At 36.6% G+C, this 13542-nt stretch overlaps 1 protein-coding gene across 10 annotated transcripts in view; it reads left to right on the top strand.

Moving 5' to 3' along the window:
• ABCC9 (ATP binding cassette subfamily C member 9) overlaps positions 1-13542 on the top strand; it is a 107121-nt gene that overhangs the window by 22303 nt on the left and 71276 nt on the right. For all 10 annotated transcript variants that reach the window (XM_057492219.1, XM_036889251.2, XM_036889246.2 and 7 more), the window contains 6 exons: positions 1396-1548; positions 2042-2197; positions 4109-4243; positions 6079-6241; positions 9541-9581; positions 10505-10647. In XM_057492219.1, the coding sequence (XP_057348202.1) occupies positions 1396-1548; positions 2042-2197; positions 4109-4243; positions 6079-6241; positions 9541-9581; positions 10505-10647 (791 nt within the window). The remainder of the gene's footprint in view (positions 1-1395; positions 1549-2041; positions 2198-4108; positions 4244-6078; positions 6242-9540; positions 9582-10504; positions 10648-13542) is intronic.

Genomic DNA, 13542 nt, shown 5'->3' with positions numbered 1-13542 from the left:
CTTAAGAAAGTCTGCATCGTGAAATTCCTAGTTAACTTGCCAGGATGACAGGTGACTTCCCTAGTTGCACAGATAGAAACTCCAGTCTAGGTCATCTTTTCCTTTTCTGTTTTCTCAGTATGACTTCCTGTCCTTTTTTTGCTCCCCTGTTAACATGTTATGCATTTTCCAAAGCCTGCCTTAAATGCTGCCTTTTAATGAATGAAAGTATGCCTTTTAGAGTGGAGCTTTTCTGATTGTCCTAGTTGGAATCTGATGTTCCTTTCACTGCCCAACACGTTTATTTCATGTGGGCCTCTACTATAAATGCTATTTACAGTGAAGCTTATTACTTATGGATATGCTTACCTTCTAGGCTGTAAGCGCTTTAAACAGAATGACTGTTGATTTGTACCCACAATGGTTAGCCCAGTTCCTGGCATATTTAGTGCTCAATTTTTATTGAGATGAACCAGTTATCTCTACACTTGAATACACTTTTGTGGTCTTTTGTCCCTACTAGCCTAATTACATACAGATATCTAAATTCCACATGGAATTCTTCTATTATACCTTTCTCTTACATGTATTAACCACATGCTTTTCTGAAAAGGAAGAGAACTTATACATTTGTATGTAACCCCATGAAAAAAGAGGGAGGGACTAGAAGTAGAATTTAATGGATCTAAACCATGAGAAGTGAGGAAAGTTCAGACTGACATGTTGTACTTATTCAAGTGTTAAAACTTTTCCTCACTTACAACGCACAAGTCACCATATGCTGTTGTGACAAAGGTCAGTCAGTTTTCTATGTCCTTATGATGACTTCAGTCACATTCCCACTAAGACCGTTTTTCCTAAGTTGTGTTTTGTCACTGGAAGTGTCACATGGATGAGATCAATGACCAAATTCTGTATTTTATAATGTTATTTCTTAATGCAAATTCAGATCAACAAAAATCAGAAAAAGTCAACTGTGTGGAATTCTTTTAAATAATAAGGCTCCAGAAATTGTATTTTGCCCCATCTGTTTTTCTAAACAACTATTAGTCTTATGATTTCCACTTCTACATTACAGCCTAAATTAACTTTTGTCTTCTTCCCATTTAACTAAGGCAGAATGTATTTCTTTGCAGAAAATGTACTTAAATTTGAAAAGTTAAATATACCTTTTTTCTACACTGAGGCATTGCCAGCAATCTTAATGGTTCATTTAGGATTTTATGCATTGATCTGTGGGCATTACAAGGAAAAGCCATAGCTGCCTTGCTCTGGCTCATTCTGTAATAGCTGCTGTATTATAAAAACATTGGGCTTTTATATTTAAAAATCGTGCATCATTTGATAAATGAGAACTGTACACCTGGTATATGAAAAGGCTAGTTTTAATTTATGTCTTTTTTATTTCGGGACAAGACGTCGGAAACCCTCTCATCAAAGGAATTTCTTGAAAATGCTTATGTTCTAGCAGTCCTTCTTTTCTTGGCTCTTATTCTGCAAAGGACATTTTTGCAGGCTTCCTACTATGTGACCATAGAGACTGGCATTAATCTCCGTGGAGCTCTGCTGGTACGTACAAGCTTAGAATCGTCTTTGCTTCTAGAATGCCATCCAGAGAAGAAGGGTAATGGCTTCAGTTTTGTTTTTCCATTCTGTTTTCATTTTAATATTGCAACATCAACACATCTAGGATCTACTTCATAAGAGAAACACAGAGCTAATTAATAAACCCATCGAATTAAAAATAACTTTAACAATAATATAAGAAAAATATTTTTAAATCTTGCATTTACTTATCTGTTTCTATTTGTTCTAGAGCTGGTGGTTAAAATTGACTATATGTTTTGAGTATATCTCCAGAAAAATTAAGTTTGCATTTAGTTGAAGGCTGTAAGTAACTGCTGAAATGAAAAACAGTGGTTGACTTGAGAAGATGGCATGAAAGGGCTTGTATTCCCTTTTTTTCAAGAAATTAAAAAAATTTTTTTCAGTTAAAATAAATAAACATAGTGCAAATTATTAAATTTAGAGCTTCAGGTACTTTTTTTTTTTTTTTTTGCAGGCCATGATATACAATAAAATCCTTAGGCTCTCTACATCTAATTTATCCATGGGTGAGATGACCCTCGGACAGATCAATAACTTGGTCGCCATTGAAACTAATCAGCTCATGTGGTTCTTGTTCCTGTGTCCTAATCTATGGGCGATGCCTGTTCAGGTAGGTCAATGTAAGTAAGATTCTCATTTGCAGAGGAAATGAAACAAAAGGAGTATAAGGTGTTTAGCTCAGTAAAGGGTGAACGTTTTCAATGTGCTAATGTTATACCCTTTTCATGGAGAAGTAAGCTGAGTCTAAGAAATGCTATGATATAGGTTAAGAAAGTGGGAATTTGAATTATACTGCTTGGGTTCACATATCTGCTCTAACCCTTGTTTGCACAAGTATTAAGCCCCATGAAACATTAGTTTCCTTAACTGAAAAATGGAAACTATAAAAACATCTGCCTCATAGAGTTGTTGGAATTGTCAAGACAAAATAAGTTAATATGTGTCAAGCGTTTAGCATAATGCCTCGCATTTCATGGGCTCTCAGTAACTGTTGGTTGTTATTATCATTGCCCAAATTTGTGCAAGTCACAGAGCCAGAGCTTGACCCCTTTCATTCTTACAAACCCTCTTACACCATTTCTAAATGGAGTAATTGCTTTACGCCATCCCATGGTTTTAATCACTGGTATATTACAAAATGTCAAACTTTATAAACTAAGCAAAAATTTGGGTATTTCTTATGGGACGTGCTATTTAGTAAAGACACAGGTTTTTCCCCCCTCCTTGGTCAAAAATGGAAAAAGAAATACATTCAGTTTTTTTCTCTGTATAATGCTGAATATTTTTAATTATCTCAAGGTTTGCTTGCTGTAGGCAGAACTTAACCTGTAGATCTTATTTGGTGCAGCCTGTCACCTGTGTCTTTGTGCAATATTAAACTGCATAAAATAATAAGGAAGATATGGTAGTTTTAAAATTTATTGTTTGTCTTTTCACTTTTAATGGAAATCCAGGTCAAGTAAAAGTGTGTGTCATACACAGTGCTTGGCACAAAGTAAGACTTAAAATATGCTTTGTCTCATTTTATCAAAATATGCTTATCCACAGATCAACTAGGTAGCTGTCTATGTGGTATAATTTAAAGTGCACCAGAAATCCCAGACTGCCTCAGAATGACTGCACCATGGGTGACCTTAGGAAAATTTTCATTTTGACTGGGTTTCCTGAAGAGGCCAACTGGTTAGGCAGTAACTGTATGCCATTGCTTCCAGAAGGCCTCTATTAAGCAGTTATCACTGGGATATAGACATGGGTTAAATGTTTTAGCTGCACGGCACAGTTCATGAATTGGCATTTTGAGTCATAATAAGCTGAGCAACTGGGAAAAAAAATTAGGGTGAAAAAGTAACATGATCAAATCCTGAGTTTTTAAAGAAAGAAGTGGCAAACCAGAGAGGACAAATCGAAGAGGTGCAGTTCTGGGTTTTGGAAAATAAATTTAAAAAGGGAAGTGAGGTAAGATGGGGCACCAACTCTAACTTCTTCACAGTTTTAGTTAAATTACGTGACTTCTGGAGTCATTGAGGATATGAGGAGCTCAGATCGTTCTCAGACCATTGTGGTCCACCAACGAGCATTCCGGACTCACTTATGTTACAGTGCTGCCCCCTCCTCTCCACCCTCCCTGCCTTGAACAGTTAGTATCAGTCCATGAGAATATGGAATGTCAAACTTACGGTGGGTGACAACGTCTTCAGTAAAAGTTTCATATCCTTTTTAAAATGTCAAGCCTGCTGTAGAAGTCAGATGCATCGTGGGAAAACTCTGCAACTTCATGCAGTAAATTGGTTTGATACCAGTTGCACAGATCATTGTACTAAAAATGAATTCCTACTACTTAGCCTTCCCCAAATAAATCACAGTAAAAACCCAACTGTCACAGCTGCGTTGGCTTCCAAATAAATTTAATTGCTAATTAAGAATTCAGAAATACTACATTTTCACTAAAAAATATTTCCCTTCAAGCAGTGGTCCCTGCACCCACCTTCATTTCCCCTTCTCCATGTGTTTCCCCTTCTAGATCATTATGGGAGTGATTCTGCTCTATAATTTACTGGGATCAAGTGCACTGGTCGGTGCGGCTGTCATTGTACTCCTGGCACCAATTCAGTACTTCATTGCTACGAAGTTAGCAGAGGCTCAGAAAAGCACCCTTGTAAGTAATTTTTTTTTTGGAAACTTGATTAGGAGAGTTTAGTAATGCTGTTTCATTTTTAAAACATAAGAAATGAATACATCCCACTCAAAATGGTTTGGAAATGATTACGTTTGTTCGACTTTGGCAGCAAATCGGTCATTTTTTGAGTCGCACAATGATTTTTAAAAGTGGGTTTGAAACCTAAGGCTTGATGACCTTAGACTCAAAATACCAGAATCACAATTCCTGATGTGTTTGAGTACCACGAGGAGATGAGGTTTCGGATCTTCTTCTAGATCACTTTCCTAGCGAATACACAGTTAAGTGCACTTTGAGGCCAGTGAATGTCAATTATGGACATGGGAGAAGTGGATCAAGGAACAAATAAACATTCAGGTTTGGTGCCTCTGAAATTAAGTTTCCCTGGGGTTGAATCAAACCATATGGTGATCTGTGGAGTTACACTAAGTCTTTTCAGGGGCAGATGCTCTGGCTGAATATGTTCATGGTCAACTTGGCGAGCAAGAAAAAGCCTAATTATTGACCCTTTCTGGCTTCAATTGGCTATGAAATCATTTTATTTGAGCAAGAATTGGCTTCTTCTAAAGAAATACTTGCAAATAATGAAATTGTTGACAGTATGTTTAGAAACAAAGTTTGATTCAATATGAGCAAGGCTGTCTGTAAATCAGGCGTAAAACATGAGGATTTGCCACTGATGGAATTCCTTCCCAAGCTGGTGTTTCCGCGGTGACAAATGATTGCATGTTATGCAAAGGTTTTTATCACTTGCTTTTCTGCTGCTTCTGGTGAGGTTTCTCATTATTTCTGTCTCAACCTTCTACTCTCTATTTCAGGGCATAAATACAGAAAGGTGTGGAAGATGGGCACAAAGTAAAGACATGACTATCCTCAAACATCTGTCTTACACTCAGCTGTCCTAACCGTGTTTGTTTACTCATTTAACAATCATCTGATAGCACCTACGACCCTGTTGAGACAATAAACAAACAAACAAACAAACAAACCCAGGCTATTTGCTACTTTTGCTCCCTCCAGTCTGCCTGTTGGCCACTCCTGAGTACTCCTTTTCATAGTTCACAGCTCATATTATACTTTACTAGTAATTCTAATATAATATTATATCTAATCTAATCTAATATAATATAATATAATGGTGGAGGAGGTTGAAACAATTGAGTAAACAGGCTTTTGTATCTGCTAAAATATCTCTCTACAGTTAATCCAAGTTGTTGATAAGCAATAAATTCAATTTCAGCAAGGAAGAGCTTATGAAGAAGTATGTAGAAATCTCTTGAAGTTAAAGATAACAGGCTTGGCTTCAGTAAGTGTAGTATGAAGGTGCAATGTGAACGCCCACATCATCGTACCCTCACTTTCCCAAATAAGAGGCAAACTAACTTTTCTTAAATTCATTGTTTCTCTTCTTCTAAGTATACGTGATTGCGTTGAAGGGAGGATAAATTGTTTTAGATGTTAGAAGGAGTACTAGAAGTCTCTATAATTTCTCTAAATGTCTGCATATATTATCTGCAGACGTTATTCGAGGAAATCATGCAAAACTTAACTGTTTTTTATTGAAACCAAAGCAACAGAGACATAAAAGTTTTTAGGTAGAAAGAAATTTGAAGGCATCTCATTTAATTCTTCATTTTAAAGTTGGAGGTGGAAGCCCAGAAGGTTTAGCTGCTTCTCCCAGGAATCTCACAGCCAAAATTAGTGGCAGAGCCAGGCAGGAGTCAAGATCTCTTGCTCAGTCCCTGGGCGCTGCATGATCCTGCCTTGCTGACCCACTTGGGTGCAGCTTGCACTGTTGTTTCTTTGTTTTATAGGATTATTCCACTGAGAGACTGAAGAAAACAAACGAAATATTGAAAGGCATCAAACTTCTGAAGTTATATGCCTGGGAGCACATCTTTTGCAAAAGCGTGGAAGAAACGCGAATGAAAGAACTATCCAGTCTCAAAACCTTTGCACTTTACACATCACTCTCCAGTAAGTTGCTGCTGCTCTAAGGACCTCAGAAAGAATTTGGCCTATTCCACGTAGGTTGTGACCACTGAGACATTCTAGACCTCAGGGGGAGCCCGTTTGTCTTCTCCTTGTGTGTGTCCAGTAGCCACTGGCCACGTGAGGCTGTTTATATTAATATGCAGGGCTAGCCTGGGCTTAGAATCCAGTAAACTGGAATTTGATTTCTGACAAGGTGTGTACTTTTGCAACTTTATATCTGAAATCCTTGGTTTCTTCCTCTGTAAAACGGGGATGGTGATGACAGTAATACCTATAACCCAAACCCTCTTATCAGTTACAGTTAAGATGGATAGTGGGTTCTCAGTAAAATTCCATTTATTTAAATTGATTTAGCTGTATTGCTATTGACCTTCTTATCCCCAAAGATCCTTAAAAATTATTTTCAGTTGTCTTACCTGTCTTGTTGGGAGTTTATATTATATTCTCTTGAAGACTGTTCTTTTGTCAATTATGGACAAAAAATGTCTATTTCCAAGTGAAAGAAGCCAAATTATATTCACATAAAGCTTTCTTTTCCAATACATTTCAAAAACTTTTAAATACAGGTCAGTTTTACCTTCAACTCTAATTTTAAAAAGCTATCGTTACAGAAAAGTTTTTTTTCTCAGAGAGTGACATTGAGTACCGTCAAGAATAATGAGTTTATATTAGTACAATTCTTATGAACTTAGCCAACTACCCCCTCAGATATTTCATTTGGTTTGTATGTGAGTTTTTCTCATCTCTCATTGTTCCCAAGACTTTTAACAACTTAAAAGTTTGGAGGTTTATATATTATTTCCTCTTGAATTCTAAACTACTTTAGTTATTGGAGTTTATAAACACTTCTTCTGTGATATGGATTTAGAGGAAATACTTTGGTTTGTATAACTTATTTATTCTGGCCCTAATATTTGATGCATTAGAAATGAAATATTTGATGCACAAGTAGAAGGAAGATTTATCTTCTACCTGTGCACCACTGCTAATATGGTATCAAAATGCTAGAAGACAGAATGATTGATGTCTATTTGCTGATGCAATAGTATCTAAGCTGGTGATCCCTATAATGCATTCCTCTCTGCAGTGGACTGAAATTCTCATGGGTAGCATGGATGCAGCCAAAAATAATAATAATAATAATAATAATAATAATAATAAATTGATATTCTCAGCCAGTTATTGCCGTAAGTGGCTTTATATACATCATCCCATTTACTCCTCACAATAGTCCAATGATTTGGATTCTATTAACTTCATTTTAGAAATTAAAAGATTGAGGTGGAAAAAGATTAAGTAACTTGAACTTCCCCCAAATCATCCAGCTACTAATGGTACAGGTGGGTCATTAATCCATTTCCTCCATCTCCAGGCATGAGATGAGGGTTGGTTTTTGCAAAGTCAGATATAAAAGGAGAAAGGACAGAGGAGGCCCTATTAGGGGAGAAAAACAAAAAGTCTTGAAGGTAAAAATGCATAATCATGTATTTATGGTAGACAGCAGGAATTCTTGAGTCACTGGTATAAACTTCCAGTAGAACCACTTCCAAGTTTTATGATTTGGTAAAGTACAGAGGTCTTGGTGGTTATGAGCTTGAACTATGTGAGTTGAATAGAGCTGGTTATGAATCCCGGCTCTGCCACTTCATCCCAGTGTGGCCTTGACCAAGTTATTTATATCCTCCAAGCCTCAATTTTTCCATCTGTAACATGGGATAATAATATCTACCATGTAGGATCATAGTAAAGATAAAAATAGATAATGAAATCTACATATGTTGATTGAGTTGTTAATTGATTCTTTTCCAGTCACTATGTTAAGTACTTAATACTCATTATCTCATATACAGCACCAGGCAAATGGTCTAATGCTCAACTCCTTGGCTTCCTCATTTTAAAGTGGGGTAATAATCATATATCTAAATCACAGGCATATTGTGAGAATTAAATGAGGCAATCATTTAGCAGTGACTGCTAAAATATTTTATAAAGGTCTTTTTAGAGCCCCATAAGAAGACAAAAAAAAAAAGCAAAAAAAAAAAAAAACAATAATAGAAGAAAGTCAACTGTATAACTTTCTGGTTGCCATTGGATCTTAGAGGGTAAGCTGGTCTGAAATGAAATACTGCCTCAACAACTTGTCAACTCTACACCTTGGTCAGTGTTTGGTGGGATCTTAGTGTCCTCATCAGGAAGCTAGGATGTATTCAGGGTTAAATAAGATAATGTATGTACAGTGCTTAGAAAAGCCTGCGAAATGAAGACATGCTCGATCAGTGGTATCTGAAAATATTGGAAAGCAAAGTTAAACAGGACAAATGGTAGTAGACCTGAAGACCCATCTCTGCTTTTATGAATCAGTGTTCTTGCCAGTTGAGATAGTATCTGGGGGGAAAAAGAAATTCTGTTAATTTCCTGGTCTCCATTGCCAAATGATCGTGTGCTGTTTATGGATTTAATTCATTGGTAAAAGGCAAAAAGACAGTATTTTATTTTTCTCTCTTAACTTTGATAGAGCTTTATGTGGAGCAGTGAAAAGAACATAAAGCTCTTGGGCCAGGAAGATCTGGGCTTTAATCTAAGGTCTTTCACTTCCCCGCTTGGAATCTGGCCTGTTACTCACCCTTCCTAAGCTGATTCCTCATTATTATGTAGGGTAGATGTAATCATTAACTATGGGAATGTATGTGCAGTACTCACATCATATCTCAGTAATTGTGAGCTGTTGAGTTGAAGTAGAGCAAAGTGGTGCTGAGCACGTTCTGCAAAACCAGACCTCATTGGTTTGAATCCCAGCTGTGTGACCATGAGATTCTCTTTCTCATCTTTATGATGGAATAGGAAGGAGGACTTGAAGCAATGTCAAATTCTTGTTCTGAATTTGTGTAATAACTTAATTTTATATATTTAAGTTAGTTTAGTGGACCTCACAAAATACAAACTATAAATAATCTTAAGAATGCACATTTGTTAAATTCTAATAATCTGCATGATTAAAGATGATTTTATCTGAATTTTACTGTTTGTAACATTTCATAACAAAATAACTTCTCAATAAAGAAAAACATTTTCTAGTTAAGACTAATGTGTGGAAGTTCATGCAAGTGTGAACAAGGAAACATAATGAGAAATGTTTGTGGACACCAGGCAAAATGTTATGTAAAATACTTGGTCCTTCTTGTCTTCAAGGAAAGTTGAAAAGTAATAATAGATGATTAATTAAAGTTACTGAAAGTGTTTCACAGTCCAGTGTAACTAATGTATTTGATTTCTTTCCACAGTCTTCATGAATGCAGCAATTCCCATAGCGGCTGTTCTTGCTGTAAGACAACTTTTCTTGCTTTTAGATATGGTACTAAGTCAGTGTTTAGAAATGATTTATGAACAAGAATGTGTGGGTGGTAATATATATTACCTCACCTCTGCCAGTGTCCTCTTTGTGTCTTCACTGCAGTAGTTATATGGCAGGGTGTCACAACCAAGACATCTTGGACATTTTGGCCCAGATAAATCTTTGTTGTAAGAGCCCTCCCTCTGCTTGAGGATATTTAGCACCATCCCTAGCTTCTACCTATTACATGCTGCTAGCATCCCCCAGTCAAGAAAATGAAAAATATTCCCAGGCATTGCCAAATGTTCCCTGGGAACACAATTTACAGTAGTTGAGAACTAACTGTTCTAATCTCTATGACCTGGTTCCCAGACATTCTTGAAACAGGATAGTGTTAGATCAACAACCAGAATGTGTAAAGCAATTACATTGTATTTCAAACTAAAATGACAACTAGTATTATATTTAGTAATGTAAATAAGCCTGCATTGGACATCAGTGTTGACAACTTCAGTAAAGATCCCCAGTAGGGACCCTAAGACAGTGTTATGTTCTCTTTTCACTTAGAAAATTTAGTATTGGTTGCAAAGAGCCTGACATATTGGGAGCTCTGGGGTTCTCCTCACAGTTATTCCCTTTATTCACTTAATTTGACAGAAGTCAGTTTCCTAATTTATAAATAGGATCTAGTCTGGCCGTCGCACAAATTTACCGCTAGGATAACGCATAAACCGTTAAGTACTCTACTAATAGCAAGTGTAAGTTTTCTTAGGGAAAAATTTGGACCAAGTAATTGTTTTCACAGTTGTAGTAGCCATATTGGCATAGCAGAATATGTTAGTTTTGTAAAACTGAATGTAAGTGTTTGTGAGATGTTCTCCAGCATTCTCTAAAGAAATCCTTTCTTTGCACAGACGTTTGTGACCCACGCCTATGCTAGTGGGAACGATCTAAAACCTGCAGAGGCCTTTGCTTCCCTGTCTCTCTTTCACATCCTGGTCACTCCGCTCTTCCTGCTTTCCACGGTGGTCAGATTTGCGGTCAAAGCCATCATAAGGTATGCTCTGGAATGTCTGAGATTCTTTGCTTGATTATAGAAATAATATATGCTCATGGTAGTTAATTTGAAAATGTATAAAAAAGAACATTAAAATCACTGCCCAGAGATAATTATTGCTAAAATTGTGGTATGTTACTTTTCAGTCTTTTATAATTAATCTAAAATGAAAATAATTATTATTCTAAAATAAAACATCCGAATTTATGTAGCTTTTGGCTCCTTATTTCACTTATTGTTTTTATTATTTTTCCCTTCATTGAGATCATAACGCACTATGTTTGCTGACTATGTGATTGTCCATTATTTGGAAATACTCTTATTTAACGATTACCTCTAATGGGCATTTAGAATGTTTTTACATTCTATCTAAAATGAGCAATGTAAGTAACATTGAGATAAATAACTATCTTTAAACTTTTCTTTAATTATTTTAAGTCTGATTTCTAGAAGTGGAGATACTAGTTCTAACAGTATGCACATTTTTAAGGCCCTTGATGAATATGGCTATGATGCTTTCCATTGAAAGAGTGGTAGGTCAAAAGGCATACACATTTTTAAGATTTATTTTTAGGAATATTTTCCAGGGAAACTGTGCCAGTTTATATTTACACCAACAGTGATAGAGAATGTTCCCATCGATGCATACTTACTGTTTCAATTTTAGTTTAATTCTGTAGAAAGAAGAATTCCAGGCTCATAGTCTCTGCATATGGAAAGATTTTGCTAAACCATTCTGTTTTGCTCATTTCAAATATGCTTGTATAGTGTTTTTGACCAGTATATGCTTTGTCTCAGACTTGCAGTTTTCCACAATGCACAACAATAAAAATAGTTGTGTTATGATATGACCATTTTAACCATTTCTCTCCATATTTATTTGTATTAAATAAATAAGTGTGCTACCAAACTGCATTATACAGCACTGTATGTGCCATAATCTACTTACACTCTTTATAAACAAGGCATTCTTAAAGTAGTATTTTGCTTTGTGCTATAAAGTCCTATAAACCTTATAAAACTTAAGCAAGTTTCATAAAGTCATTATCCACCTCTGACCTTCGAAACAAATGCCAAGATGTTGCAATAATGAGAATAATTGGAAAACCGAGACCTTAACTATGCAAAGTATGGTGTTGCCGTTGATATCAATGTAGAATATCCCTTGTAAGGTCTTTTAAAATTAGATAATTTCCCAATGTCTTTGTATTACTATGAAAACTAGTATTTACTATTCAAAATATCAGACTCTCCAGTTTTAGGCAATAGTTTATATTGGTTTAACAGTGGCTTAATACCAAATAACAGTAAGATGCATGTATTATCTTACTACAAACCAAGTTCTGACTGGTTAAAATAGTATCAGAACATGATTTCAATCCTTTTCTGTAAAAATGTCAGTAGTAACCAGTTCTGGAGCTGCTAGTTTAAAGATCAGGCCCTCTGGGCCTCATCTGCCCTCATTTCTTTCCTTTTTGTATTGTTCCGACTCTGAAACACTTGCACAGCTCACTGACTGATTTTTGTAGCACCACTTCCAAATTAGGCAGTGCTCTGGAAGGGAAGCTACTTCAAACAATAAAGTTGATAAATGGCCAGTCTGCTATTTTGGTCCTTATTTTCATTTTCTCCATTTAACAGCTGTCCCTCTCATGGTTGCATTTTTAATTGGAATGTGACTTACTGCTTGAAGGGGAGATAGAGAGCAGTACAGATAACTCCTCTGAAATTGGGGGTTACCACACGCCAGAAAGACTTTCAGAGTTGATTTGAAAACAACAGCAAAACCTTAGGATGTCCCCCAGGCCACAGCATACAGTCCTGCTGTAGTAAATCTTAGCATAGTTGAGAGTGGATACCACCCCCAGTATTTCTGCATAGCACCCTTTCTCCCTTACATGCAAGGGAAAAGGCATTTGCCAGTTTGATACAGGCCAGTCTGTTTTCAGGGCTCAGCTCCAGGTTTCCCAAGCCATAGGCCAAACAGAATCAGCTTATAAAAACTTACTTCTCTGAAATGAGTCTCAGTGGTTGATTTGTGGGTCCTACAGAGATGACTGGTCGACAGAGGGGGCCAATCCTTTTCCCCACTGTGTGCTGGTTCTGGGAACCCAAACAAGTGTTTTCCCAGTGTTGACTGGGCTTGGCATTTTCTTCTGTGCCTGGGGATCCGTGACCAGTCTTTGATGCCAGTTGGCCCACAGCGCATTGAGCAGCCTGTTTATAATTGGAGACTTTGGTCAGCTGAGTTTGAAACCTCCTCTTCAGAACTGTGGAAGTCAGAAGTTCTTCACTGCACTCTTAAAGGCTTTCAGAAATTTGGTGGGTTAGAATGAGGGTGCAGCATACTCCCAAACTAGCGTTACACGGGCATGTAAGAGACTTGTGAACTTCTCTACTGCAGGAAATCCCATGCCATGTAAAATTCTGTGCTACGGAAAAATTCTATGCTTTCTTTTAAAAATGTTTGGCTTGTTAGTCAAAATTGCTCAGTGGGTGAGACTCCATGTTTACATAATGAAATAGAAGAAGGAGACAGTTATGATTCAGGTTATCTCCTCCCAGCCCTAGCACACCATTCGAATTTTCTGGACATTTTTTGATGATGTGTACCAGTCTACATTTGCAAAGCAGAGTTGAAGAAATGAAGAAAACTTGGAAAAGTCACTACTAAGATACCAAGATACTTGAGTAAGAGTGTTTTTTCAGGATGCTTGCCTCACTTTTCCACTTTGCTTTATTTGTAAGGAAATAGTTTTCATGTTTTGCTTTTCTGGAGGAGAACGTGAGTTGATATGTTGCGTCTTTTAAAAATAATTTGAATTTAGGCTTGTGGTATTTGATGTCCACTGCAACATCTATGTCCAAAGGTGTTATTTTTCCCAAGGGAAAATG

Source organism: Manis pentadactyla, chromosome 14 (genome assembly GCF_030020395.1).
Source record: "Manis pentadactyla isolate mManPen7 chromosome 14, mManPen7.hap1, whole genome shotgun sequence".
Taxonomy (NCBI): Eukaryota; Metazoa; Chordata; class Mammalia; order Pholidota; family Manidae; genus Manis; species Manis pentadactyla.
Note: the sequence above shows the minus strand (reverse complement) of the source record. Positions and strands in the feature narration are given on the sequence as shown.